General features: G+C 40.3%; 1 protein-coding gene across 7 annotated transcripts in view; it reads left to right on the top strand.

Moving 5' to 3' along the window:
* NTRK3 (neurotrophic receptor tyrosine kinase 3) overlaps positions 1 to 27,375 on the top strand; it is a 376,383-nt gene extending 349,008 nt beyond the window's left edge. For 4 of the 7 annotated variants that reach the window (XM_072737252.1, XM_072737257.1, XM_072737253.1 and 1 more), the window contains 2 exons: positions 23,861 to 24,019; positions 27,019 to 27,375. In XM_072737252.1, coding sequence (XP_072593353.1) covers positions 23,861 to 24,019; positions 27,019 to 27,204 — 345 coding nt within the window. In that variant the 3' untranslated portion in view covers positions 27,205 to 27,375. Of the gene's footprint in view, positions 1 to 18,757; positions 18,800 to 23,860; positions 24,020 to 27,018 lie in introns of all 7 variants that reach the window. The other 3 variants (XM_072737256.1, XM_072737255.1, XM_072737259.1) reach the window with 1 other exon arrangement.
* The last annotated feature ends 290 nt before the right edge of the window (positions 27,376 to 27,665 follow it).

The following is a 27,665-nucleotide window of genomic DNA, read 5'->3' as shown; positions in this document are numbered from 1 at the left end:
GGAACTGAAAATGCCACATAGGCTAAAGGGTCTCCCTGTTGACCTCAGATGAAGCTTGTCTAAGAAGTTGAATGTTTAGGATAGTTATTACAGAGCCCCATGACTGAGTCATCTCTCTATTTGGGGGAAAGTTTTTCCCATTCCCATGTTAATTTCTGTGGTAATTTCTGGCATGGAGATGGACATAATGTGGAATCAAAGTTCCATCTGTCTTGCCTTGATCATCAGGCTGAATTGGATGGCTTCCTTCCACTTTTTGCCTAGGGGCTGTTTCCTTCTGTTTTGGGAATAGTCCACTTGGGAAAATAGCACCACAGAATTTACCTATCCAGCCTTAAAAATCTCACCCAGCCCTAGGAGGCCACATGTCCATCTTGAGATGTTTTCCCACAGGCCGGATGCCATTTTCAAACACTGAAGGGGTGTGATGTAGTTCATTTTGAAGTGAAAAGCCTCCAGTCTCCAGTATGTGATATTATCCTGATGCTGCAGTCTGATGGGCAGGTGCACAGGGATACTTTTCCAATTTCATTCATTTCTCCTATGATACGGTTAGGGAGGTAAATAAATTAGGCATAGCTTCCCAGGTTCTATCAGGATCACGTTTTTATATGTATCTCCTCTTGGCACTGTTACTAATAACAGCATTACAGTTTAGGATTTTTGAACACTAACAGCTGTGTAGAATTAGAGTTTATCAGAATGAACATATTTGCTAGCCTTGTGAGAATTTTGAAAGCAGGACCATTAGAAGAGATTAATCAATCTCTTCTCATGCTTTTAAACATCATATGTATTTCATTTACCTCAGGGTAAAACTCTTGGTTTGAGGAGTTGACATGTTTAATTAAAGTATCAAATTGGTCAAATTTATTAATTAAATTCAACAACTACTTATTATTAATCAACTCTGTATATTTGATTGTCTAAAGTTGGACACCTCTGAGACTGAAAAAGGGAAGCTATTAATAATTAAATCAATACCACAGGCATAAACTGTTACCTTCCCTGGTAAATTGGGACAGAAAGTCACTCTATCTATGTATTGTGAAATATTCGCAGCGCTAGGGGATACAACTGTGATTAAAACAGGCAAAAATGTCTGCCTTTAATAAGAGAAATAGACAATAAAGTAGAATAGATAGTATGTAAGATCCTTAGAAGAAAAATAAAGCAGAAAAGGAAAAAAGAAGTGTCTGGTGGTGGTAGTGGTGGTGGTGATGGTTGTGTGCATGTGTGTGTCTGTCTGCATGTATGTGCACACAATTTTAGACAGAGAGGTCAAAGCAATTGAGTTCCCTAAAGAATGTAGTGTATTTTAGTTTATTTAGTTGATTTAACTTAGCCAAGGAGGGCTTTAATGGCTTGGAAAAAATTTTTCTGAGGCAAGTCAGATCTAGACCATTTTGAATTCAAAGCAAGAAATACAAACTTCAGAATGACAAAAATGGAGAAGAGAGAATCAGGTGGCCATGGTATCAGAAGCATACCTTGTCTGCTCAATAGTTAGGTTTCACCTCCAACTGTCATGACTGAGAGACTGTCAGAAGTGAGCCTGTGGACTTCTCCACTTGGGGAAGCATCTTGTAGAAAGCTCCTCAGTCTTTGACTTGCACTGTCCATTCAGGACCTCTTAAGGGCCTTTCTTCTCCCATTTGCTGTCTTCAGGGGTGGTCAGGGACAGCAGCTTACCTTGCTGAGCACCTACACCAGACACTTTGCTAGGGACTTTGAGCAGGCTAATTTATTTCATCTATACTGTTCCCATGAAGAAGTTATCATGGTGTCACTTTAGGGATGAGAAAACCAATGTTTAAACAGGACACTGGAAAACATTGGAGCTAGGATTTAAGTCTAGGTGGCCCTAAGTCTGAAATCCTGCCTTTACCAGTTAGTCTCAGCATTCACACAAAGAAGATACCCGTTGGCAGGAAGTGGGAGAAAGAAAGGAGAGGTAGGATTTTCTAGGTTACCCCCAAGGTCCTGCGAATGGGCTTCTTTGCATGGCTGGATCAGGAGCAGTAGATATGTTGGGGTGGTGGTCGATGTCTTTGCTGATGGTGCATGAAGGTACAGCAACTTCTGCTGCTTCTCTGTGTGTTGTTGTCATCGGGAATGGGGATAGGCATGGAATATGTGGGGGGCATGAGAGCAAGTCTTCCTGTTGTGGCACCCATCCCAGGCAGAGGTGGAACTGGACTTCAGTGTGTCAGTGTTTCTGGGTTTCACGCACGTTGGAAGGAGGGGCGGTGCATGGGTCTTTGTGTAGATAATGGGGGTGGGGAAAATGCATGCGGAGGTCTGAGGCTGGATAAAGGTTTTCTGACACGGATTTGAGTGAAGAGTTGAGTTTGAAGAGAATCCTAAATTTCCTGCCTGCCTTTGTGAGTGGAATCCACAGACTGACCACATCCAGTCTTGGGACTGCTATTAGCAAGAAGCAGGATGTCTCTGGACCATATCTTATGGTTATACTTAACATCAATCTCACCGTGTAACCTTGTATTTATGTGTAATGAACATTTATATACTTCCCAGAAAAAAATTTAGGTAGCATCTTATTTTATGCATAAGCTCCTGGTAAGGTTGTATGGCAAGCAAACCATCATTTATATGCACCTGAGAGAGCTGCTATAGCAAAGTGAAGAATTATCTTGTGATGTCAATAACCCTCTCCAGTTTTCCTTTTGCACTAAAGGAGAGTATTTCCACTTGTGATGCTGTTATTTTCTTGGACTCTGTAACGTATTTATCCAAAGGTTTCAATGAACGTCAAAGCAATGTCTCTTTCAGTGTCACGATATGTGTCATATAGGTAGAGAGAAGTTATTACTCTGTTTTCTTCATCATCGCAATGTCAGTGTCACTTAGGTATATACTCCAGGCATGTGAATGTCTCTCACTGTGGTCTTCCAAATATTGGATTATGACTACTCCATCAAATCATGGTTCTTTACTGCTTATGGCCTATTGTCTAGTTTCCCTCCATCACTTTGCTACTCAGGGCTAGAGGGCAAAGCATCATTCATCTGCCTTCATGGGGACTCTGACTTATCCCACTGAGTCCACTTTCTGGCAAAAACAAATGAGCAAACAAACTACCTTTTCTTCTAAGATATTAACTCATCTCAACATCATTTAGTTTCTCTGTTCTACACTCATGCCCTGTGGGGTCCCAGTTGAGAACAGGGGTAAAGATTAGAAAAGTCTGGTTCTATTTCAAGCTGACAAAGATATCCCTCCTTCCACTGGTTACAGAAGGCCCACCAAGCTACTCACACATATAGGGTCTGTTAGAGTCCTAGGAAGGTGTTAGTTGCAGCTGGAAGGACAGTGCCCAGGCCTTCAAAAGAAGTCTGTGAGAGCACATAGTCACAATTATGCCTGAGTCCAGAGACCTCTTTAGAAACCTGCTTAGAGACAAGAAGCCTAGGGGTGTATGTCAAATAAGCACAATTTTGCTGAGGAACCAGAGAACACTTATCTGTCTCTGCATGCCCAGGGCACACAACAAGAACTTTGGATGCATGTTTTCACCCCTCTCTGCGTGTTGGTATGCTTTAGCTACAACTGAGGTTGTAGGGTGGATCAGGCTGCAGCGAAGTGTCCATGAGCTGGAGTGTGTTCTAACACACGCTAGGACTCTGATTGTTTCACAGCCCTGATGTTGTAGATTGTGATTTCCCACCTTCCCATTGCTTCCCGAGCCTTGCAATTCAAGATAGCTAAGATCATCTCTTGGCCAGGGAACCTAATACATTGTCCTATGGGGAGATGCCTCTTAATTACGTGGTACCTCATGTCCTTATAGGTTCAGGGAAATCAGCTGGTGTTCCTAAGACTAGTCCTTTGGGTTCTCACCTGGAGATTTATTCAGAGATAGGAACCCTGTCCTTTAAATGGCAATTAATCTTCAAACTTGTAGTTCCCTTAACATTCTGCTCTCTGATGATCTGAAAATAGATGTCTTCTATCAGAGCAAGCTCCCAGAACAGCAGGATGAGAGTTTCCTGGAATAAGGTGGAGCTCAGGTCTTCATGTGAAGATGCTGAGGGATTTAGAGGGAAGAGTACAGTGAAAGAAGGGAATCATTCTAGATGTGCCATTTGAGACTGTTCAGTAGGAAAGTCTCCCTAGTCATTGTGATGGGATTCTGTACTCCTTGCTCTGGACTTTATCTTCAAAATTGGTCAAGTCTGTTTGTTTCTGCAATTCTTTTGGGACAAATGATTCATAAGAAACCCATTTGTCTGGAAGAATTGCGACAGGACCTCCTGTCTGGGGATGCTCGGGTGGGGGGGGTGGATCGGATCACATGAGTTCCGCTATCTCCTTTGCCTGGGTCAGCTGAGCCTCTCTTGAGCATTAGCTGGTTCCTCTGATTTTTGTTGCCTCCTCCCATCCTGGCACTTGTGGCTAACCCTAATGGAAAGTGGATGTCTAATGTAACATCCAGCCCAATGCTCTGGGCTGAAGAAGGCCTGCTTGTGGGCGGATGCAGCCATGCAAGGAAAGCTTTCAGTACAAATGTTGGTCTCAGAGCCACATGTTTGTAAGCGGTGTCCTTGCAATGCTTTATGGCTGGTGAAACCCAGGTATGTGGGTGCTACCATACAGGGTGGGAAAGGAGAAAAGGTCATTCTGTGGATGAGAGAAGGCATGTTGTAGGGCTGCCCTTACTGTGCAGTTGGTTTCTCTCTGGGCCTCTGGGATCTCTCTCAAGTCTTTCTTCTTAAGGTTCATTTCTAGAAATAGACATTTTATTCCTAGGAATAGAAACTAAATTGAGAGTTGAATTTTCCAGTGTTATATCAAAATTCTTTCAGCTGCAAGTGACAGAAACCTAATCCAATCTATCTTAAGCAAAAAGGCAATGTATTGTGTTCATAATCACAGAATCCAGATTTAAGACTTATTTCTGGTGTGGCTTAATTCTAAGACCAGCCTAAATCACTGGGTTTGACATACATTGCTCTCTCTCCCTCCTTTCTCTCATCTCCACTCAACCTTCCTACTATCCCTCCTTCTCTCTCGTTTTCTCCCTTTTCTGCTTGAGACAGTGATCTCAGGGAAAGAGACAATAATGGGGAAATAGATTCCAAACCATGAAGGCTAATACATTTTTGGAAATAATGATGATAAATGCTAGTTGAGCAGTTGAGTAAGTGATCTGGGATCTAGATGTTCAGTGACAAAAACTTGTCTTCACTGGAGATGCCTTGCCATTGGGAGCCCCACTGACCAGGCATGAAATGATCAGTGTCGTTTCTAAGCTGGGCCAGACATTATGCTAAGAAAAGCTGCAAAAGAAGGACAAAGGAAGCAAAGCCTATGGCTGACTGCTTTTTCCAGTCTGTCTATGAGGAGCGTACAGTGTTTTCTTGTGTCATTTTGATGGGTGCTCTCTGGGCTGATGTAGGCTCCTGTCTTAGTTCATTACATCTGCAGATTTAGCTATTTCTGAATGAAAAAAATCCCTCTTCAGCTTTTATGGGTGTTTTTTATAGAAATAAAGTTCTAGGATTTCTATCACATTTTCCAAAATCTGCCACTCCAACCCATCAATTTATCTGCTTTAAAACATCCCAGTGAGTCTTCCTTCAATTTGGATGTGGATAAGAACTCTGACTAGGTGGTGCAGAAGAACATCGGTTTTGGAATCAGACTAATTTAGGCGTGAGGCTGGGATCTTCCACTCTTCAGCCTTTTGAACTCACATGCGTTGCTTACCCCCTTTCTTCCTTCATCTGTGCAATGCTGTTGATAATAGTAATTTCCATAGCCAAGGCACATTGGGAGGGCTGAAAAGTAGCAGTGCCTTTTAATTCATTTAGCACAGCTCCTGGCATAGTTTAGACACTCAGTGAGTTCTGTATCCCTGAGACAAGGCTTCCACTACTAGCTGCAGCCTTGGAATACTGAAAGCATCTTTTTCTACCTGTTATGATAAATCAAGATGAAGACTCAACTTTTAGGATTACCTACTCCAGACTTAGCCTAGCTCCATCTCTTGGGGACCCACCAGGTGACTTTGAGAAAGATTCTTCATCCAATTTCATTAGCCTGAAAACTAGAAGTCCACCTACTCTAATCCTCCTTCTATGCTTTTGGAGACATGAATGTGTATAATAGAGTAGGAATGCCTTTGAAAAAACCGCCTAACTGTGATTACTGGCTTAGCATTTAAGACTTTCTCCTGGGTTCATCCTCAGAGCAGCCTTCCCTTGCCTTTTGACCTTGAAGGAGAAGCCAAGAGGTAGGGCTTGTTTATAAAGGGAGAAGGAGCTGCTCACAGCTGCATGCCTCAGGTTATGGCTTGGGATGCCAGATGCTGTGTGGAGGGACAGCTCTTCCATGCCTTTCATCTGAGACTACCCTTGGCTCACACCCTTTGCTGCAAAGAGGCATTCTGGGACCCAGTTGTAGAGTAGCGGGCTGTGTGAAACTTGCAGGTCTCAGAGCTCTAACCTTCTAGCACTGGGAGGGGCATCCAGAGGTTATCCAGTCTCTGCTTCATGGAATCATAGTACTCTGGAACTAGATGATACCTAAGGGCCAACTAGCTCAGCCCTTTTCCTCACCCTACCAGTTTTATAGATGAGACACAGGGGCCCAGGGATGAGCCAGGTGGTATGATGTAAACCTACGTCAGGCCCCTGGAGCTTCTAAGTTCTGGCCCATTGCTCTCATTGGCCTGCCTGCAACACACACACACAGACACACACTCATACATGCACACATGCACACAAGCATGCATGTACATGCATACACACGCCACTCTGGAAAGTCAGGCTGCCAACGTTGGGGAGGGCGTTGAGATGAGCTTTTGCTTGGTGCTCGTGGTATATAGATTCAGATAAGAACATTTGGCTTCAGACAACCTCAGGCAACTTTTGAGTGGAAAAGAATCTTAGCAACCCTCTGCACCAGCCATGTAATTATTACAGATGTGAATGTGAGAGAAGGAGGAGGCAGAAGGTGCCAAAGCACCAGACCGAGTCTCAGTCTAGTGCTCTTTCCACCATAGTCCATGGTGGCAGATCTTGCTTCCAGCTTTCTCTCTCCTAGGATGCTTTGAGGCTTTTCTAGGCACTGTATGGGTTGTATGGCTGGCTTAATTAATACCCCTTTCCTAGAATTACCCAGGGGAAGGGATACCTAGGAACCTGTGATGTGTAAAAAGAATAGTGGTACTAATTTATGTTTATTAACCACTTTGCAGTTCACACTTCACTGCTGTTGTCACCCATCTGCAGGCTGCCTTAAGAATGTGATCCCATCATTTTTTCTAAGTTGAACCCCTACCTTTAAGTGAAGGTGGAGGATTTTATCCACTGTTTCAAATAAGCAGTGGCCAGGTCCTGCCAAAGATCTAGCAAATAATCTCAGAGCTCTTTCCTCCTGGGTGCCGAGTGAACTTCATTCAGAATTAAAAGGTCTTATTTCATGACTCAAAGAAGAATCCCATTTTCCATGGGTGTAGAGGTGCATTCAATTCTCCAGAAAGTTGGGTGTGTGAAAAGGCGCTTAGCGTTTGCTTCTCCTTGTTCTAGTAGGAACTGCTCTAGCAGCTAGTTAGTGGGTGGACAGAAAGCTTGGCTTCAGCTCTGAGAAGCTGGGTAAGGCAGCCTCTAGTGGAAGGAGTTGCATATTTTTTTATGTCTTGTCCCATGATGCTTTTCCAGCTTTCCTTTGCCTGGGGATGTAGCCTTCGATGGTAGGTTTCTGTAACGGTACGTATTGTTTACTGAAGTAATTAAAATATGCAAAGTGTTCCCTGTCCTCCATTTTGTGCTTCTTCCCCAGCTACTTCTGGCATTTTCAGTTGGCAGTTAATAAAACAAAAGGGGGGCCCAAAGGCCCGAGACTCCCTCCAGCTAGAATGATTAATTTGGAGTGGTTTGGAAGTCGTGGATTTTACCTCTAGCTACAGCCGTGCCTTTTTGGCTGATCCGTTCAACCTGCTCTGAGCACTATAACTCGGGTGTGTGAATGCTTCATAAAGGGCACAGGGCAGGTGCAAGGAGGGAGCAGGAAGGGAGCAAGGGTCTAGTTTGTTTATTATCACAGTGCAAAACCAGAAGAGACTTCTCTTTCCTTGGGGTAAGCCTACATTGAAAGAGCTATAGCCAAGGATACTTGAAATTTACTTCCTAATCCAGCCCCAGTGTTGACTACCACCAGATACCCCCATATACCTGCACACACAGAGATTTAAAACCCATTTCCTTATAGAGAATGCTTCTTGCAAATATAAGAAAACTGTGCTCCAGCTCCAGCCATAGCAAGTGTTGCTCCTGGAACCTTGGTAACATATATTGAGGCTTGCCGCATTCCAGGTGCTATGCTAAATGCTTTACATAGCTTGCTTTTTTCAGTCCTCGTGGTCATTTTAGGAGGTAGATAGTCATTGATGTTCAACAGACGGAGAAACTGAGGCTCAGAAAGGTTTAACGGATTTCCTGAAGTGACATGGCTATGAATTTGTAGCTGTGTGTTTGTCTGTGTATAAAGATGCCATTGTGCCTCTACTATAAGATCTGCTTACGGGTGGGCTGCCTTCTGTTCCCATTAGAAGGACCTATTTCTGCACCCACCAGCTTTTCTCATAGGACATCTTGTCCTTGCATTGAGTGGAGTGTGCAGGGCGCAGTCTTGACAGAGGCTTAAGGTTTTGCCTTGGTTTACCTCTCCACCAGCCCGGACACACAGCTAGCTACCTGCCTCATTCCAACCTGTGGCCCACAGAGATGAGAGATACACAAACCACGTCACACTCACAATGGGAATGTGGGGAGGCTGCAGCCAGCAAAACCTCTCTTAGACACAGTTAAGAAGCAGCCCCTCAGAGTGACAGATGTTGGCCCAGGACAGAAATCCTTGTCATTGTAGGAAAAATAATGCTCTATGTGAACACTGTCAAGAGTCATTTCATACTACTGACTATACTTTATAAACTGTCTTTCATTAGTCAGGCTTCTCAAAGTCTCTCTGAGGTAAATGAAGACCAAGAATAGCAAATGGAGGCAGTCTTAAGCCATCTGCTTCTAGGGCAGCTGATTTAGGGCCCTGGGAGTGGTTGTGTAAGCAGGTTCTCCCACGATCAAAGCACGCAGTCTGCATCACACACTTACAAGTGGCAGGTCAAGTGTGCCAAGCTGTTAGGGTCTCGGAATTAGAAAAAAAAAGTTTTCAATTAAGAAAGCCAGCAGTCCAGCTTCTCATCCAAAGCTAAGAGGTGGGCACCTGGCCTGAACTCATTTAGAGATGAGACCTCACTGGCTAGCCAGTGAGAATATGTTGTCACTTATTGGAATTGCTCCTTCTCTCAGAGTGCCATTGGTCCAAGTCAGCTCTGGTCACTACTGTGCTCAGACAGAAGGCTCAGGATTGGAAGATGATGTCATAAAACTAGGATCACGATTAAGGCATCCAGTGCTGTCATTTTAAGGCCAATGGGTATTCAATCAATGGGAAGTATTTTTTGTTACTAATGTCGCTGAGAAGATGGCTGGAGGAGACAATTTACAGCTCAGCCTGCCTTTTGAGGAAAAAGATTCTGTCTATTTTTTGCTTTTTAAATTCAAATCATCTTGTTTTTCCTTCTTTTCCCTGCCATGAGGCTTAACACAAAGGAAATGAAGTCATTGAACTCTGTCCATAGAATATGCTAACCAGCCCAGGCTTGTCTGCTCTGAGACTTGCATTAGCTGCTCTTCCTGGGTGTCTAAACCCTGATTTTGTAAATAGCCAAATAGTTCAAGGATTGGAGTTGGCAGCCATGCTGATCTTGGAAACTTGTTTCTAGTGCTTGTAGGTGAAATTGTCTTAAACCCACAAAACCCATAAGGAGAAGGATTTGGAATATGGCAAGGGATTGACTTCAAACTTGGCCTCTGCTTACCATGGACTTGCTGACATTCCATCCCTGAGCTGATTTCCTTCTCCGTAATTCAGGAATGGTGTCTCATTGTGGTGAGGGTCATTGGACCGAATGTCCAAGTTTCTGGAAAAACAGAAGTGCTACCCAATAAACATAAATACTGAGAAATTAGTGTCTTGGAAGATGCTACATACACATATGTGCATGTGTAAGAAAAACCTGCATGCTGCTGTTTCATTTAATATCTCGCTGAATTTCCGAACACATTCTATGTGGTTTATTATTTTACACATCAGAGTCTTCCAGAGGTTAAATAAGTTCCCTAAAGTTGCTTAGCTAGTGAAAGGCATTGGCTAGGTTATACACTACCCCCTTTGTTCCTTCAGATTGTCTGTTACCTTATCCTGTACACATATTTTTGATATCAGTTATCATATTTTTAGATTTTTTGGCATTAAATATTGAGCAAAGCCCATCTCGTGTGAAAGAGATTTTCTTATGTTTGCTAAATAACTGCAAGTCTAAATCAAAACCTCGGTAGTACAGCCAGAGCTGAACAGGGTACATTAAAAATCTAGATTTATCACAAGAAGGCTTTATTCTTTTATTTTCCTTGACCTATTAATGTTTAGCAAGCACTTGGGGTTTGGATGGATCAGTCTAGATCCAGTGTGATCCATGGATCTGAGCTGAAGTGAGACCTCCAGCTTTGTTCAGTGCATTGAGCCCTATTAACAACATCACTATGGTTTGTTTCCACTGGAAGATTTGAGTGCAGCCAGGAGGCTCCACATGTAGGCATTTGTAAAAGAAAATAAGGCCAAGTTATTTTTCAACCTACATCTTTGGACTTGCACTGTCTGCTTTATATATATATATATATACACACACACATTGCTTGAGGGCAATAAAGGACAGTAAGGTCTCTGAATGAGTGCCAGCATTTAGACAGGATTTAGAAAGGGGAAAACAAAAAGGGAAGTTATAGAAGGTATGTGTTCCTGGGGCTTCCATCTGAGAACTTGCTTCTGGCAGATGTAGTTCTAGGTAAGAGAGTTGGGGAGAATCACAATGGGCCTATTTATCCTCTAGGCTCACACTGCTAAACAGCTTGGCTCTTAAACTCCTTGTATTTTTGGAAGACTCCAAGGGTTTTTCCTAATCCTGGGGCTAGAGGCTCAGTCTGAAACAGCCATTCCACTGAGATTCTGCTAAATGGATGCCTTTTGCATAAACTGTCACAAAGCCCTGCTCAGAGGGAGCCATGCTATAATGATGTCTTTGTAAGCTTCCTCTGCACCTTCCCTCCAGAAATCCCAACTACCTCATAGACCTGGGGCTGAGGTCTTCACTTTGTGTCTACAAGACATATACTATTATGCCCTGCTATATCAGGAAGAGGGGGGTGGTTAAAAAGAAGGCAAAAATCCTGCCTTATGAAGTCAGAAGTCTGACATCACTATAGAAAATCTCAGTGTCTCACGTTAAGTGTTTCATCCATGGAATTTCTATACCTGGGGTAAAGTCACGGACAGACATGCATCTGTAACTGTGCACATGCATATTGTAGATTTAATTCAGATGAATATTCAAACCAATACATCTCTAAGGCATTACCCACACCACTGGGGGAAACAGAGTTCTACTGGGTGACCCAAAGTCTAAACACAACAGGGTGGAAAGAAAGAAGCTATAGAACTGAAATGTAATCTTCTCAAGACTCAGTCCATATATTTTTGATTTGTATGCCTGTATGTATATATGCTTTTCTCCAGGAATACATTTACATTGAAAACCAGAACAAGACTCCATGGGACTTTCATTTCATTTACTGTTCTTAGTGACCTTGGGCAAGTCACTGTCACTCTTCCAGGCAAGCTTTTCATGCCTGGAGGCAGGCTAGGTAATTTCCAGGGCCTTTCCAGACTTTGTATGTTCCTGAGCTACAACTTCAACATTGAATCTCTCCTTTGGAGCCATGGATTCTGATGAGTTTTGGATTTGGCGAGGTGGAGTGGGTGCAGTTACGGGATAGCTCTGGTCTCCCAAAGAGCACCTTGGAAGGAATATAGACTCTCACACCAAAGTGACATGCCTGGGGAGTGGGCCAGTGGGGCTGGGCAAAGAGGTGAAAGGCTGGTTGCAGATACAGTGTCTGTAATTCAAAATAGCCAAGTGGCAAAAATGAAGGGAGAGGGGATCAGGGACAGGAGGAGGGTAGATAGAAGAGGGGACAATCTGGAAGGACAGACTGCCATTTGTCAGCCTCCCTCATGTGTGGGGGAGGAGCTATTAGGAGAGCACAGCTATTAGGCTGGGGGAGCAGGCAGTGAGAAGGGTTAATTCCTGAAAGGACAGTCATGCCATTCTGAAGTTTTGAAACTATCAACAGAGTAAATCAACTGATTTAGAGTGAAACCACTTATTTTTGCTGTCTTGGAGACAGGATACATTCGAGCAGGACTTTGTGCCTTTCCTCCTACATTTAGGTCATTTATTTCAGGAGGTGTCCAAGGGAGATTTCACCAACGTCATGTGATCAGGGCATGGTTGGCAGGCCTGTGTTTATATTTATGATTGTACCTGCCTGCATGCATAATGGCATGCACATATGTTCATTCTCCTTCAGGATAGATGGGTGTATGTATTTGTGTGCTAAATGTAGCTAATCCTCGTGTGCAGCCTATGTGTGTGAAAACCCTAAATAAGAGTGGCAATGATTCTTAAGACTGTAGTAGTGGCTGCTGGGCTGATGCTGAGGGCATGTCCAAGGTGACTACCAGCCTTGGCTGAGGATTCTCTCGGACATGCAGAGCAGAGGGTAAGAGGCAGAGCCACTGAGGCATGAGGGAAACCAGGAGAATTTCCAGGGGTTGGAGAAAGCACATGTTAAGCTTTTTTCTTTTTTCTTAATGCACATGGAGATTCTTCTATGTGCTAAGACATGCAATCAAGAAAGACTAAAATCGAATATATTAAAAAATGACATCTACGATAAATGGTGATCTTTATGATTAAGCTATTTGGCTGTTAACGTGCATTGCGAAGCTTTTACAACTCTTCAGAAAGCTACTGCCCTTCTCACAGACTTTAATGGATTTGGACTTGGCCTGTACAGGTTAGTGATTATGGAGGTAGCTTGAATCCTTCTGTTCGTTCCAGAAATACCATGCCCTGTGAATCTATGTTTGCTCACCTTTGCTGGGCTGTGGTTTCTTTATCTGGAATATATGGGTCACTTTGTCTCCTTTATACCTTGTCAGAGTTGCATGAGCATAGCTGTTTTGAACTTCTAGGAGAAGTGTGGTCTTTGCAACCCACCAGCTGCTTCCTTTTCTGTGTAATTAGATGCAGAGACCCCAAGGCCTTCTAGAGCTCAGAGTTCCTCTTTAACCCAGAGCAGTGGGATCCCTGCGCCTGCAGGGGAATGAGTGTCTCTCTGTGGAAAAGAGCAAGATAGTACCTTGTTCAAGAGACACAGGAGGAGAGAGGCGGCTGTGGGGAGGTGGGCGGTGGGACCTGCACCCCACCCCAGGAAGAACTCTGTGCAGCTGGGCATCCTGCCTCCATGGGAACTAGGGCCTGAGATCTTCCTTCAGCTTCTACCCATTCAGTCCCCATTTACTCTTGGTCCACAGGGCAGGGTAGGGAACAAGGGCTAAAGACTTAGTGAAGTGTCATTTGGGGATTTTAGGTAGGCACCTCTGGCTAGAGGTGAGGCTGCTTCTCTTGCTTTCCACCTTTTGCATCCCCTCCCCTTATACTGCTGACGGGGATGGATGGGATACTGCCTTGAGGAACATAGAACTGAGACAGAGAGACAAGACTCCAAATTTCACACCACCAGGGGCACAGTCCCTGGACCTGTGGTCTTCAAACCTTGATGCTACTAAAAGAACTTTGAAAAGTCACCTATTCATGCCACCTGCACGTTTTTAAGTTGCTATATAAAATCTTCAATGTAATTTTAAAGAGTTGCAAATGATGTCATTTCCAGGATACTGTAAATATTGGCATTAAAAAATATATCACTCCTGTAATGTATCTAATGAACTTTAAATACCAGAGCAATTTGATACATCATCTATTAAACACATGAACAAGTGCTTAAACAGTCAGTTTTACATGCCTCCTTTTTCTTCCTGAATTTATGTTTTCATTCCAGTTACCCTACCAAATTTTATCCCTATGTATTATATTTTTATGCTTGAAAGCCTTTTATTGGGCTCTCTGTCATAATTTAGTGTGACAAAAATACATATGAAGATTTAAATTTAATTTTTAATGTCTGATAACCATTAGTTTCTAGATGGTAAGAGTTTTGGGATTGAGTTATCATTACAATTATTAGCAATACACAGAAGTAGACAGCAGATAAAAATAATGCATATTTATCACAACTTCAATGAATATGAAAGATAAGGAGTATGATATTTTTGGAAATTCATCTTTTATATTTTTCCATTAGTCCATAATGAATATCATTTATTGCTAAAGTAAGGAAAGTTCAGAATCAATTCTATTCCTGTTTTTTATTTATATTAAATATAAGAACTGAGAAATGTTATTTACACTAAATAAATAGATGAGAAGGCAGGAGTTTTGGTATCACAATATGACTCAATTCTTTGAACTATTGTCTGGCTATTTGCCTAAGATCTCATACTAGCCTCTTATGAAAATTTCTTTTCAATCTCCTCTTAGCTGATCATTCTTTTAGGTTTCTCCCCTTCAACTGTTTGAAAAGAATTGGAAACTATTGAGAGTGGCAGGTGTGTGTGTGTGTGTGTGTGTGTGCGCGCGCGTGTGTGCACAGGCACAATTGGGAGAGGGAGTTGCTGGGCCACAGTGGGTGCTCAGTCAATGTAAGAAAAAAAAAATCCATAATCGGAGTTTAGGATTCGTGAAATCTTCAAAGCTATCCTTACCTGGGTGCCCATTGGAAAAACTTCATGTGTCTCCAAAGTTATATGGATTCCATATTGGAACCATTTCAGCGGGCACTGCAGTCTGTTTCTGCCTGTTACACTCAATGGGAATTCTAGACTCTTATTCTTTATGGGGTGAAGAATCACCTGAGTTATATGTAAGAAGGGCATCTTCCCTACTGACAATAACAAAAGGGTGGAAACACCCAAGTCTTATCAATGGGAGTCTGGCTGGATCAACCATGGTTATGATCATGCTCAGTGGAGTCCTGTTTAGCTATGAAAGGCAAGAAAATGCAAAGTACACAACAGGTATGGTATGTTACTTTTTATCTGAGAGAATGAAGAAAATGAATATAATCTGTATTTTCTTATGTTAAAAGCAATAGAAAAATAAACTAAAGTCAAATTAAAAAAAAAAAAAGGTTATCTATAAGGAAGGAGGAAATCAGAGTGGGAAGAGTAGACCTAGATGGTATCAGACTTGGATTTCGTGTACTTTTTTTTGTTTTTGTTTTTGACTTTAAAACTATGGGACAGTTTTCACATTTAAATTTGTAGAATCAAACCAGTTCTTAAAAATAAAAAGCAACATGAAACACATAAGCCTAGCTGTGTATTAAGTATATTATATGTATTTTATAAACGTATAAAGCAAATAGTGATATTACTAATATAGGAATCAAGATTTTCAGCATAAGAAAAAATACTGATATAAAATCAAAGAAGTTAAGTAAAAGCTCTTTTATCCTAAATTTGAGTTGGAAAAATCAATATGAACTCATGATGTATTTTCTTTTAAGAGAAAAGTTTTTCCTGGCTACTTCTATTATAAACACCTAGAAATAATGACCAACTCAATAGCAATGAACACGACTGTCATAGTGTAGTCTCTAAATTCCATTGTCCACCCAAAGGATCCAGGGCTCTTTAGAGAAATACCTGCCCAGGGCCCCAGAAAGGGTGGGAGCAACAAATGTATGAGATGAGCCTATAATATTTTTTCATGTCAGAAGCAAGGATGCTATCAAAGACTACTGGGAATACATGAGAGGCACCAACTTTAAGGGCCGCCCCTGGCCAAACATGGAACAGTAAGCATCGACAAGAGCAATTACAATAAATTGAAACACTTCAATGTGTTAAAAGACATACCTGGCTACATCTCCCCACCACACACACACACATAAATACGTCCATATAGGAGTCAATAATGCTTCTCATAACCAAACCAAACCTCTTCTTGGTCATCTTCGGAGAATGCTAGAGAACGAATTCATTATTCTGAGCACTCACGAATAAAGGGAGAGAATCAAGCATTTCCTATAGAAGTGTTTTCAGTATAACCAAATAGTTAATGAGGAACTTTTTTACTTATAGATTTCCAGCTAGTACATGCAGAGGGCATGCTAGAATTCGAATGCCACCCTTTTGTTGCCACTAATGAAATAGTGGGTCTGGGCAGTAATCATCAGTTCCTGGTAGGGCCTTAGGTGAAAGAGGACGTTACAGTGGATGATCATGCTGACAATATGGAGATCCATGATAATACAGGTGGTGGAAGGTATCCTCCAAGGTAGTGTAATCCAAGGATCTTTAGGTACTTATTTTCTTTCCAGAATAATTTTTTGGAATCTTTGGCTTATTCCTATATGTTTCCTGTTTCTAAGCTCAGCCTTCACATTTTTTAATGTAACTTGAGAATTTGGATCATCAGCTAGTATTTCTCAGGTAGTGTCTCAGAAAGTTACCTTATTTTCATCTGTGCAATGGGGATAATAGGGAATCCTATTATATAGGATGGAATTACATGAGGGGTGTGGCTGGTACTCAGTGTAAATTAATTGGTATTATTCTTAGGAAGATTATTATGTCAGCCCATTGCTTACCTTGTTAGGTTTTCCCAAGGGACTATTTGTCAATATTTTTTGCTAGTGAAGGCCTTAACCACTACCTTTCTCAGACTAGATCTCTCCAAGTTGGGAGAAAGATGTAATTTTTTTCCTGGAGGAAAATTTGTGTAGGCTAGGTGGGTCTTGATGGGGAATATAGAAACCAAGAAATTTGGTTTGTTATGCTGCCCGTGAACATGTAGGTCATACACACAGGGAATAGTCATTGCACTTTATGTATATACTTTTGCATTTAACGATACTCAGTGGGATTTTACATACCTCATCTTACTTAAGCAGGGGCATTGCGTGATTCCTGTGTTGCAGGTGAGAAAATTGAAACTCAAAGAGGTTGAGTGATTGTCTAAGGTCACATCACAATCCAGGGCTTCTGACTCTCTTTGTATTTTGTTACTAGCCTCTTGAAATATTTTAGTTCCCTTCCAGAGGAATGGCTGATAAATTTCACCCGCCTTGGTGGTGAAAATCTTGCTAAAATTTTTCTTAGTGGGATCCCTGCAGCCAGTTAATACCCTTCTAATACTTTTATTCCCAAACACTTAGGACCATCAAAGTTTATACCAACACACTTGAATTACTCCCTCTCTACAAATTTGGAGATTTCAGTCTGGAACATCTCTTTTGGATTGTGTATAAAATCATTAAATAAAGCAAACACTAGCATCAGTTTGGAGGAATCCATGACTTAAAATTTTTCATCAAGAAGAATGATTCTGTGTTCCTGGTTTTTAATTTTTTTTCACCAAGAAACCAGGTCAAATAAGCTATTCTACAAAATTCTATCACAAACATAATTTTTCTTTACAAAACATCACCTTTTGATGCAGAACTTACATAAATTAGGCCCACCAGTTTACTTTTTCCTTTTATAGTTTTTAAACATTTCAAATGTGATACATGATCATGATGAGATTATAAACAGCATAGAAATACAAATAGTAAAAAGTGAGATTTTTCTCTTTGATTAGTGCTAACTCTCACTTCCTTCTCTAGAGGAAACATTAGTTTAATGGCTCTGTTTCTGGATCTTTTTCTATGCATTTACAGACTTATGAGTTATTTCCTTTTAATATACTTGCTTATGTATATACATTTTTACATGAATAGGAATGCTTAATATATATATTTTTAATGTCTTGTGTTTTCATTTAATGTATCCTAGACCTATTACATATCACTTTTGCTTTTTTAAAACTAATTTCAAGGAACACTTTATATTATGGATTTTAATTCTTTGTTACATATATTGCATATATTCCCTGTTTTCATTTAATGTATCCTAGACCTATTTACATATCATTACACATACTCTACTATATTCCTTTTAACCACTCCACTACAAATATATGTATAATGACAGACAAATTGTTGCCCTTAAAAACAATGAAATAAACATGCCCTTCAACTAGTTATTTTTGCTTATAGGAGAAAATATTTTCTAATTTTCACTCCTGGAAGTAAAATTACTAAGTTAAAAGGCACTCAACACCTTTAGTGTGGACAGACTCTGCCAAGCTGCCTGCAGATAAGGCTCCACCTGTCTTAGCAGTGACACCTAGATTGACTCTATCCTCTTACCTTTTCAAGCATTAGATAGTATCAATCTTTTCAATTTTCCCTCGATAATGTTCAACAATGTGTCTCTGTTGTTTTAATTGGCATTCCTTCATCTGTTTGTGCTCATTTGTAGCCCTTTTGTGGATCATCTGCTCTTATCCTGGACTAATTTTTTTTTTTTTGGTTGGGTTACTTTTTTAAAACTAATTTAAAGGAACACTTTATAATATATGGATTTTAATTCTTTGGTACATATATTGCATATATTCCCTCTGTCATTTGTCTTTTAGCTATACTTATTTTATATTTTGTACATGCAAAAAGTGTTTGGTTTTTACAAATTGTATTGCTAAATCCTATCCTTTATGGCTTCTGGAACATGTGTCTTATTTAGGAAGGCCTTCTTCTCCTGAGTTATACAGATACTTTTCTTAAGTTTTCTTCTAATATTATTATTGTTTTGTTTTTATGTTTAGCTCTTTAATCCATCTGGAAATGATTTTTGTATATGGTGTGAGGTAGGTATCTAAGTGTACTTTTCAAATGAATAGTTCATTGTCCCAACACTTTGATTACTAACCCATCATTTCATATATTAAATTCCAATATTATACATGGGTCTGCCTCTGGACTCTATTTTGTTCCATTGATTAATGAAATTTGTCTATATCTATGCCAATAACACACTGTGTTCATTCCTGTAGTTTGGTAATATGTTTTGCAATCCGAAAAATCTCCCGTTGTTCTATTTCAAATATATCTTCGTTTTTATCAAGTATTTATTCTTCTAGACAAATTTTGGTACCATCCTGTCAATTTCCATACATCATTCCATTGGGGTTTTCATTTAGATTGTGTTGAATTTGCAGACTAATTTGAGGGAGGAATGAGAGATTTATGACATCAAGTCTTCCTATTCAAGGAAATGACATTTCTTTCCATATATGAAGATCTTTTATGTTTTTCAATACTTTTCTTTAGATAGACCTTGTACATTTTCTGCCAAGGTTTATGCCTAGGAATTGAAATGTTTTGTTGCTGTTATACAATTTTATTTTCCACTGAGTTTGCTACTACTGGTGTATGAGGATAGTTTGATCTTTGTAGGCTCATTTTATATCTGGGTGGCTTACTAAATCATATAATGATTCTAATTGCTAATTTTAGTTAAATACCCTGAATAAGTCTTAAATATATGCATGCAATGGTTTTTTACTTTTCCTTTTTAATGTTTCTACCTACGTTTTACCTTTGTTTTATTGAATTGGCTAGGACCACCTCAACAATATTGTGTTAAATCAGTGATAGAAGATACTTTTCTATGCTTCTAAAGTTTTATCAGCACATATAATATTCAGTGCGTTAAATAAAGGAAGTTACCTTCTATTACTAATGAATTTGGGCATTTAATCAGGAAAGTATTATGGAAATTTTTGGCATCTTTTGAAACGATGGATTTTCTTCTTTTATCTTTTAATTTAGTGAGTTAAACAGTAGATTTCTTAAGGCCAAGGCATTCTTGCATTTCTATTATAAATCTTACTGAGTTATAATATGGAATTCTTGTAATACTTTGCTGATTCAATATAATTATATTTTATTCATATTTGGAGGCTCTATTCATAACATAATTTTATGCATATATAGATAAAATATCTATAACTATACTCATGTATTTAAGGCTATATGCTATGTTTGACTGATTTTATCATCAGAAATACTCAAGTCACAGAAAGTCAGTTGGGAAAGTTTCTAACTTTTTTTATTTTTTGTTTTGGAAAAGTATAAATAGGATAAAAAATTTAAGGGAAACTTACACCCCCCCCCCCCCAATCATCTGGCCTTGTACTTTTTTAACGTACAGAATTTTTACTCCAATTGAAATTTTTGTGTGTGTTTGAATTTTCTACTTCTCTTTTTAAAATTTTTTTCTACTAAATCAATTATGGCATCTCTATTTCTAAATTTCTTGTCATAATATTTTTAACATTTTTCACTTGTCTTCTCCAAGTGTCTTATTAACCTTGTCAAAGGGTTATATTACTTTTTTTAATTTTTATTTATTTATGATAGTCACACAGAGAGAGAGAGAGAGAAAGAGAGAGGGAGAGGGAGAAGCAGGCTCCATGCACCGGGAGTCCGACCTGGGATTCGATTCCGGGTCTCCAGGATTGCGCCCCTGGCCAAAGGCAGGCGCTAAACCACTGCGCCACCCAGGGATCCCGGGTTATATTACTTTTAAAGAACTACCAATTAATTGTGTAGATATGGTCTCCTTTTAAAATTTTTTCCCTTTTGGTTGTTTTGCCTTGTTTTCTTTTATATCAATTCCTCATTTTATCTTTATCATTTATTTCCTCTTTCTTTCTATTGTCATGTAGGTCTTTACTACCTTTTTTGTTGAATCACATTTTAGTTTATTAACTATTTTAAAAATAAGTGCTTACATGTTATAATTTAAAAAATTACTTTAGCTATATTTCATATACTTCGAAGAATACAAATTTAATTATCATAATAATTTTTACATTTAATTTTCAATTTTTCTTTTATCAAGTTTTTTAATTGCCCAAAGAGAAATTTTTAAAAAATTATTCTTTTATTGTGAATTTCTATTGGGCACAGAAAATGTTTTTCATTTTTATTTTATGTTTACTGTGTTTTTTCTTTTGGATTTAAGCTTTCATTTGAGGTATAATATGTCATTGGTTTTATAAATTGTTTCATATAATTGGAAATAATATTCAACTTTTTAGGGAGGTTGAAAGACACACAGTCACAATACTCATATCTATTAATTAAAACTTATTATCTGTATCTGTAAAATATGGGCAGCCCCAGTGGCTCAGCGGTTCAGCGCCGCCTTCAGCCCAGGGCCTGATCCTGGAGACCTGGGATCGAATCCCATGTCAGGCTCCCTGCATGGAGCCTGCTTCTCCCTCTGCCTGTGTCTCTGCCTCTCTCTCTCTCTCTCTGTGTGTCTCTCATAAATAAATAAAATCTTTTATATATATATATATATCTTCACTTATCTTGTCTTCTTGATATGTGAAAGAAGTGTTTTGATTTTTCATTATAATGGTGGTTTTGTCAGTTTCCTTTGGTTTATACCCTATTTTTATTCTTCGTATATTTTTATTGCTATGTTACTTGGAGACTAATAATTTATCACTATCATAATGGTGAATTTTGCCATCTTGAAATATGGTGTAAATTATTTTTTCTCCTTTTAATTCTTGGCATTCTAATTTTTTCCACATGTATTTAATTTTCAATGTTTTATATATTCAATATTATACATTTAATTATATATTGTATATATCAAAATACATATTCATTTTCCCCTTTATTGTTGTATTTATGCCTTCTTTCATTTTGAATATTTTCTGTTCCTTTTGTCTACATGTCTTTTCTAAACAACATACATCTTGATTTTTTTAAAGATTTTATTTATTTATTCATAAGAGACACAGAGAGAGAGAGAGAGAGAAAGAGAGAGGCAGAGACACAGGCAGAGGGAGAAGCAGGCTTCATACAGGGAGCCTGATGTGGGACTCGATCCTGAGACTCCAGGATCACGCCCTGGGCCAAAGGCAGGCACTAAACCGCTGAGCCACCCAGGGTTCCCCTACATCTTGATTTTTTTTAACAAATTTTCTTTTATTTAAGAAGCAGTATAACCCATTTGTATAAGAATCTATGCTATATACAAATTATTACAAAGATGTTATATATAAAGATATTATTTTCTTTGTGTAAAAGATATAAATTATATACAAAAATATTATTTGAACTTCTTTTTCATATTGTACCTTCAACACCATTATCCCATTCCTCTTCTTTGTCATCTTTTTGGCATTGGCTAGAGATTTTTGGTTCTCTTTTCTAAATACTGGTTTGGAAGCTATATGTATTGTTTCTATTCTTCTAGGAGGCACTTAAAGATTTTAGTAAGCAAATTAAAATTGAAACTGTTGTAATCAACAATTGATGACTGTCTGTAAACTCCCTTCCTGTCCCTAAAAGACAAAGCCTTTGCCAGGCATTTAATGATTTCTCTTCCTACTCTTCTATGCACTTATGGTTGAAATTATCTGAAGGTTTCATTCCAGATAAGTAGTGTTAATAATAGCAGGGGTAGTACTCTTAGCATTATTAGTATTATTATTTACTTTATGTCTCTATTTTACAGGAAGACTTTATTAGTAATGGTATTACATTTTACTACCAAATTAGCAACCACTATTTAGATTTAAACTGCATTTTTGTGACTTATATGCTCTACATTATTTGTTATGTTCCAAGTCATTGTCTATTTTAGGTTCTTTTTTTCTGTTTTTCTGGAGTAATCCTGAATTAGTTTTTGCTCCTTTATTTTCTGAAGAGCTGTGAGTGGTATACTTTCTGAGTCTTTGCTTATCTGAAAGAAACCCCTCCATTTGTCTTTACACATGACACAGAGCTGTCTTGATTATAAAATCTCAGGTTGAAAACAGTTTCTCCACATCCTTATCATCATTTATCTTCTAAAATATTTCAAGTGGATAAGGCAAGCATCATTTTCCTTTTTAGAAATAATATTGCCCATTTTCCAATAAGTCATTCTTTTTTAAGTGTTCATTATTATCATCCCTCTACCTGACCCACCAGAGAGAACTTCTAATTAATAGTTCATCAGGACAATTGTAGAGAGCTCTATCAATGGCAAGCACTTTTCTAACAGCAAATTCTCTTTATTAGCCAAAAGTTCCCATTTCTGATGTTCTGTTTACTAATGATGCAGTGAGTTCCTGAGTTTTAAAACATGCTGTGAGTTGTCTTCCACTTATGCTAATACCTCTAGCTTGCTGGGCTAGTCAGGATTTCCCTAATGTTTTCTCAGGAAAGGGTATCCTGAATGTCAACCACTTCCTCTTGTCCTTGACTGTCAGATCTGTAGACCTACAGATAGGTCCCCTTAGGCTATTTTAAAAGAGACTTTTCTCACTGGCCTTTGAGATGTTACTAAGAACTGTCGTAAATTCTCTTTTGGTCCACTCAATTTCTTATTAGCATGTGGTCTTCCCTACATTTGAGACTAACCTGTCCCCTTCACTTGAAACACTGAGACATAAGTTACAGTGAGAAATTTAGGATAGTCAGAAGGTAACCTCATAGTTCTACATAGATGCACTTGGATAATACTGTGCTTTAACCACCTTGGCCAAGGAGTTTAACCTGATGTCTGCAAATACCTCAGTGATTCTGCTGACTTCCCTCTGGACCTTCTTTGAAGGTTAGGTTCACTATAGTACTGGATTCTAAAACCTCTCCTACCCTAAATCGTCTTGTGATCTTTATACTAAGAAACCTACTTTCCCTTAGGGATTATCTCTAATTGCTACTCTAGCTGCCTCCATTATTATAGATCTTGGATGTCAGTACCTCCACTGAGCCTCTGACACAAGTTGCTTCAAATTGTGGCTCTTTTACAAAAAGAGGCATCAAGAGTGCATCTACTTTTGAAGAGTACAGACAGGTTATGAGCGATTCTGGCCATCTGGTCACTCTGTGTGTGCCTCTGTCTTGATCCCTTTTAGGTGGGAGGACACACCATGCTCCCCATCCGTTGGATGCCCCCTGAAAGCATCATGTACCGGAAGTTCACTACGGAAAGCGATGTGTGGAGCTTCGGGGTGATCCTTTGGGAGATCTTCACCTATGGAAAGCAGCCATGGTTCCAGCTTTCAAACACAGAGGTACAGAAGGGGGTAGATGGGAAGCTTGATTTTGGGGAAGGCTGATAGGAGTCATCTCAGGCCAGGATTTAGACATGGTATACAAAACATTAGATGGTATTTGGAGCTAGCAGGGCAAATATAGGTATAAGCAAGAGGGGAGAGCTTCTTAGGAAAAAAATTAGGCTGTAGGAAGTGTGGTATAATTGTCAAGAGAGCATGAAATCAGATGTCTAAATTGAGATGCAAGTCATGGTTCTGTTTGTTCTGCTACACTTAAAAATCACAAATGTTTCACTAAGACAGAAAATAAAACAAAGAACAACTCTGAGCTTTTCAATTGTGCCATCTTGTGGAAACACCCAAATTATCTGGATTCCCAGAGGTTTTAGGCCTGCCAGGCCCAGGGATGTGAAGGATTGGTGGATTGGGAAAGCAAATTTCGCATTATTGATAGAGCTGTGTGTGGACTTCCAGGAATAAAAGAGTTCATAATAGTAAGTATAATAATAATAAACACATTATATGTTTTTATAATTTTGATTTATAGTGATAATAATAAAAACACCAGTCATCAAATTTTAACAATAGTTAACATTTAGTACCAGATGCTCTTCTAAGCACTTGAGCTGTATTAATAGCTCAGTACTTTCCACATGAATACCTGTTGAGATTTAGGGCAAAGGAAAGGGAACTGCTTGGGGTTCTGGAGATGACTGGCCAGAGACTCAGATGGGAGCATCTGTGGCGTGGAGAAAACGTGGGCCATGGTCACAGGACTCTTGCCCCCAAAGCCAGTCAGAATGGTTCTCATTTATGTCTGGACCAGACTCATGTTCCCTGGAGAATACAGTATAGTTAATAGACAGTAACAGACTCAGATTCCCAACCTAGCAGACCTATAAGAGATTGCGATTATTCTTATGGTTTTTTTTGTTTTATACAAAAACGTGAATTCAAGGGCCTTTTAATATTGCAATTTTATCTGAATTTTGAGAACATATCTTTGTGGAAGCTGTGTTCATCTTTGCTTTCTTGGGCTCTAAGCAGTGAGTTTCAGAGACTAAAAAGAAGGCATTTCTTTAAATCTGTAATATCTCATCAATCACAAGCTGAATGAGTCTTGACCACATTTCCCAAAATAGGACAAAACATTTTAATGAACTTTTTTTTAAAAAAAAGCACGTATCAGAACACACTTATTGCAGTATTTTTAAAAAAGTTGTTGGTGTTTTCTTGGGGTGTGTGATTGGTGGTAAACGCAAACATACATGCTCACATGCACAAAAATGGGTGCACACAAGCACACACATTCTGAACACAGCCTCCCTGTAGTTTGGTGGCCCCAGTAAAGAGGGGGTCTGGGCTGAGGGTACTATTGGTGTCAGCAGAAGGTCAGCCCTGGATACTAAGCTAGCTTTTCATAGCCAACATGGAGTTTCTGATAATTTCTAACACAATTTGGTGAGACATTGGCCTTTAAGGTGGGCTTTCTGGTTCTAGCCACCTGTCCCACTCCACACCTCAGGGCAGCCAGGTACTGGCAGCCACTGATCATGGGTTTCTTTATGGAAGTTGACAACCCAGCAAGCCCCACACTGGAAGAGATACTACCGAGCGCTTTTGATCGCAGCATTAACAGCTGCTGCAGTTTGAGCTGGGTCCCTTTGCGTGGAGGTGAAGGTAATGGAGTGTGGAAACAGGGCTCTAATAAGAATGGAGCATATGAGCAGCTAGAGACCTATCGGGCTGGCACAGAAATGAGCCTCATGGGGTGGTGCCGACCCTGGGGTGAATAGGACCAGGAAAGTGCTGACATAGTGGAGGTCTGACAAGCTGTCTTAGGGTCAGTGTGACATAAGACAATGTCCCAGACAAGGCGCTGTTGGGGGCAGCATGGAGAGATAAAGGAGATAAAAGGCACTTCTCTTGCCCAGCTGAACACAGTCTAGTGAGGGCAGAGCTACCAGAGGCATTCGACCGGAGATGATTCTGTGTAGTCTGTCATTACAACCTATCTCCGAGCAAGGAAACTGGAGTTTGGGGTAAGTTGCCCAAGGTTTGACAGTGATAGAGTTAGAGAGAAGTTAAAAAGCAATCCAAGATGAGGAAGATGAAAACTTGAAAAGTCACATATTCGATGTCAGCAAAGAAGTGCTTTTGAGAAATTGGAAATGAACCACAAATTCCAGACCTGGTCCTTACATGGCCAGCTGGAGCTGGTCCAGCCATACGCTGTTTTCTTCCTACTCCTCCTTAGCACCTCCCCTGTGGTATGTTGGGCCATGCTTTATGCTCTTGGCTTTCTTGGGACCTTATGACTACTCAGGAGGTAGTGTAGGCATGCATTTGATCCCCATCTTCTGGGTGAGGCTGTTGAGGCCCTGTCAGGTTCACTGGCTTGTGCTGGTCACCACCTGTGCAGTGGTGAATCCAGCAGTAGTCCTGGTGTGAAGGACTTTAACGGAAGCCAAATGCTTGGGTTAGTGCAAAGAGCAAGGGAGGAGGTGCCTCACTGAGAAAGGGAATGGCATGGCAGCTTAGAGTTAGACGTAAGCTTGGTGCTATGTATAGAGGCTGGGGGTGGGAGGGAAGGGAGGCATGGAAAGACCGGATGGTGTAGAGTTCCTTCAAGGGGGTTTCAAAGTCACCCAGGCTCATAAGAGGGGAGGGACAGGTCAGATGCCAATCCCCACTGCCAAGTAGCAATGAGTGCATCCAGATAAGTTACAGGACTAGAGAGGAAGAGTCAAGTATAGGGAGGAGTGTGTGTGGGAATCCGTGAAGGCCTGGCTCAAGAGGTGGGGTGCAAAGGGCAGTGGTGAGCATGTCCAGAGAGCACCCTGCCTGGGACAAATGAGAGACTCAGCGCTGTCTCCAGCCAGCCTTCTGCCTGTGCAGGTGGACACCCCGGCTCTGCTCAGAAGCTCCTCCATAAAGTCGTTGCCTACTGCTGAGTGTGAGCCACAGGGCCCGGGGGTCTGTGGTTGTAATGTCCTTGTTCTCCTCATTTTTTTCAGGTCATCGAGTGCATCACCCAAGGCCGGGTGCTGGAGCGGCCCCGAGTCTGCCCTAAAGAGGTGTACGACGTCATGCTGGGGTGCTGGCAGAGGGAGCCCCAGCAGCGGCTGAACATCAAGGAGATTTACAAAGTCCTCCATGCTTTGGGGAAAGCCGCCCCCATCTACCTGGACATCCTCGGCTAGTGGTCGGTGGCTAGTGGTCACGGATGCATACTCTGTTGCCTCCTCTCTCCTGGCCTCACATCCCCCCTCGTCCACCTCACACTCCTTTCTTCCATCCTGACTGAAGCAAACATCTTCATAAACTCAAGTGCCTGCTACATATACAACACTGAAAAAAATGAAAGAAAAAAACCTGTAAGGCAGTTTGGCGAATATATATATATATATATATATATTTATATATATATCTAACTATCTATCTATCTATATCCACAGAGAGATACATTCTCTAATACAGAGAGAAACTGCTGATACAGAAACCGTAAGACTGTAACAACAACTCAGAAAATCTTAAGTGTTATGAACGCAAATGGAAGTTCCCTTTGACCGAAGCTGGAGCCCATGGTTCTTTGGCTCCGGCGTTTCTGGGGCAGAAGACCGTGATGATGCAGAGACCGTCTTCATGCTGGGACAGGAGGCGC

Source organism: Vulpes vulpes, chromosome 14, assembly GCF_048418805.1.
Source record: "Vulpes vulpes isolate BD-2025 chromosome 14, VulVul3, whole genome shotgun sequence".
NCBI classification, from domain to species: domain Eukaryota; kingdom Metazoa; phylum Chordata; class Mammalia; order Carnivora; family Canidae; genus Vulpes; species Vulpes vulpes.
Note: the sequence above shows the minus strand (reverse complement) of the source record. Positions and strands in the feature narration are given on the sequence as shown.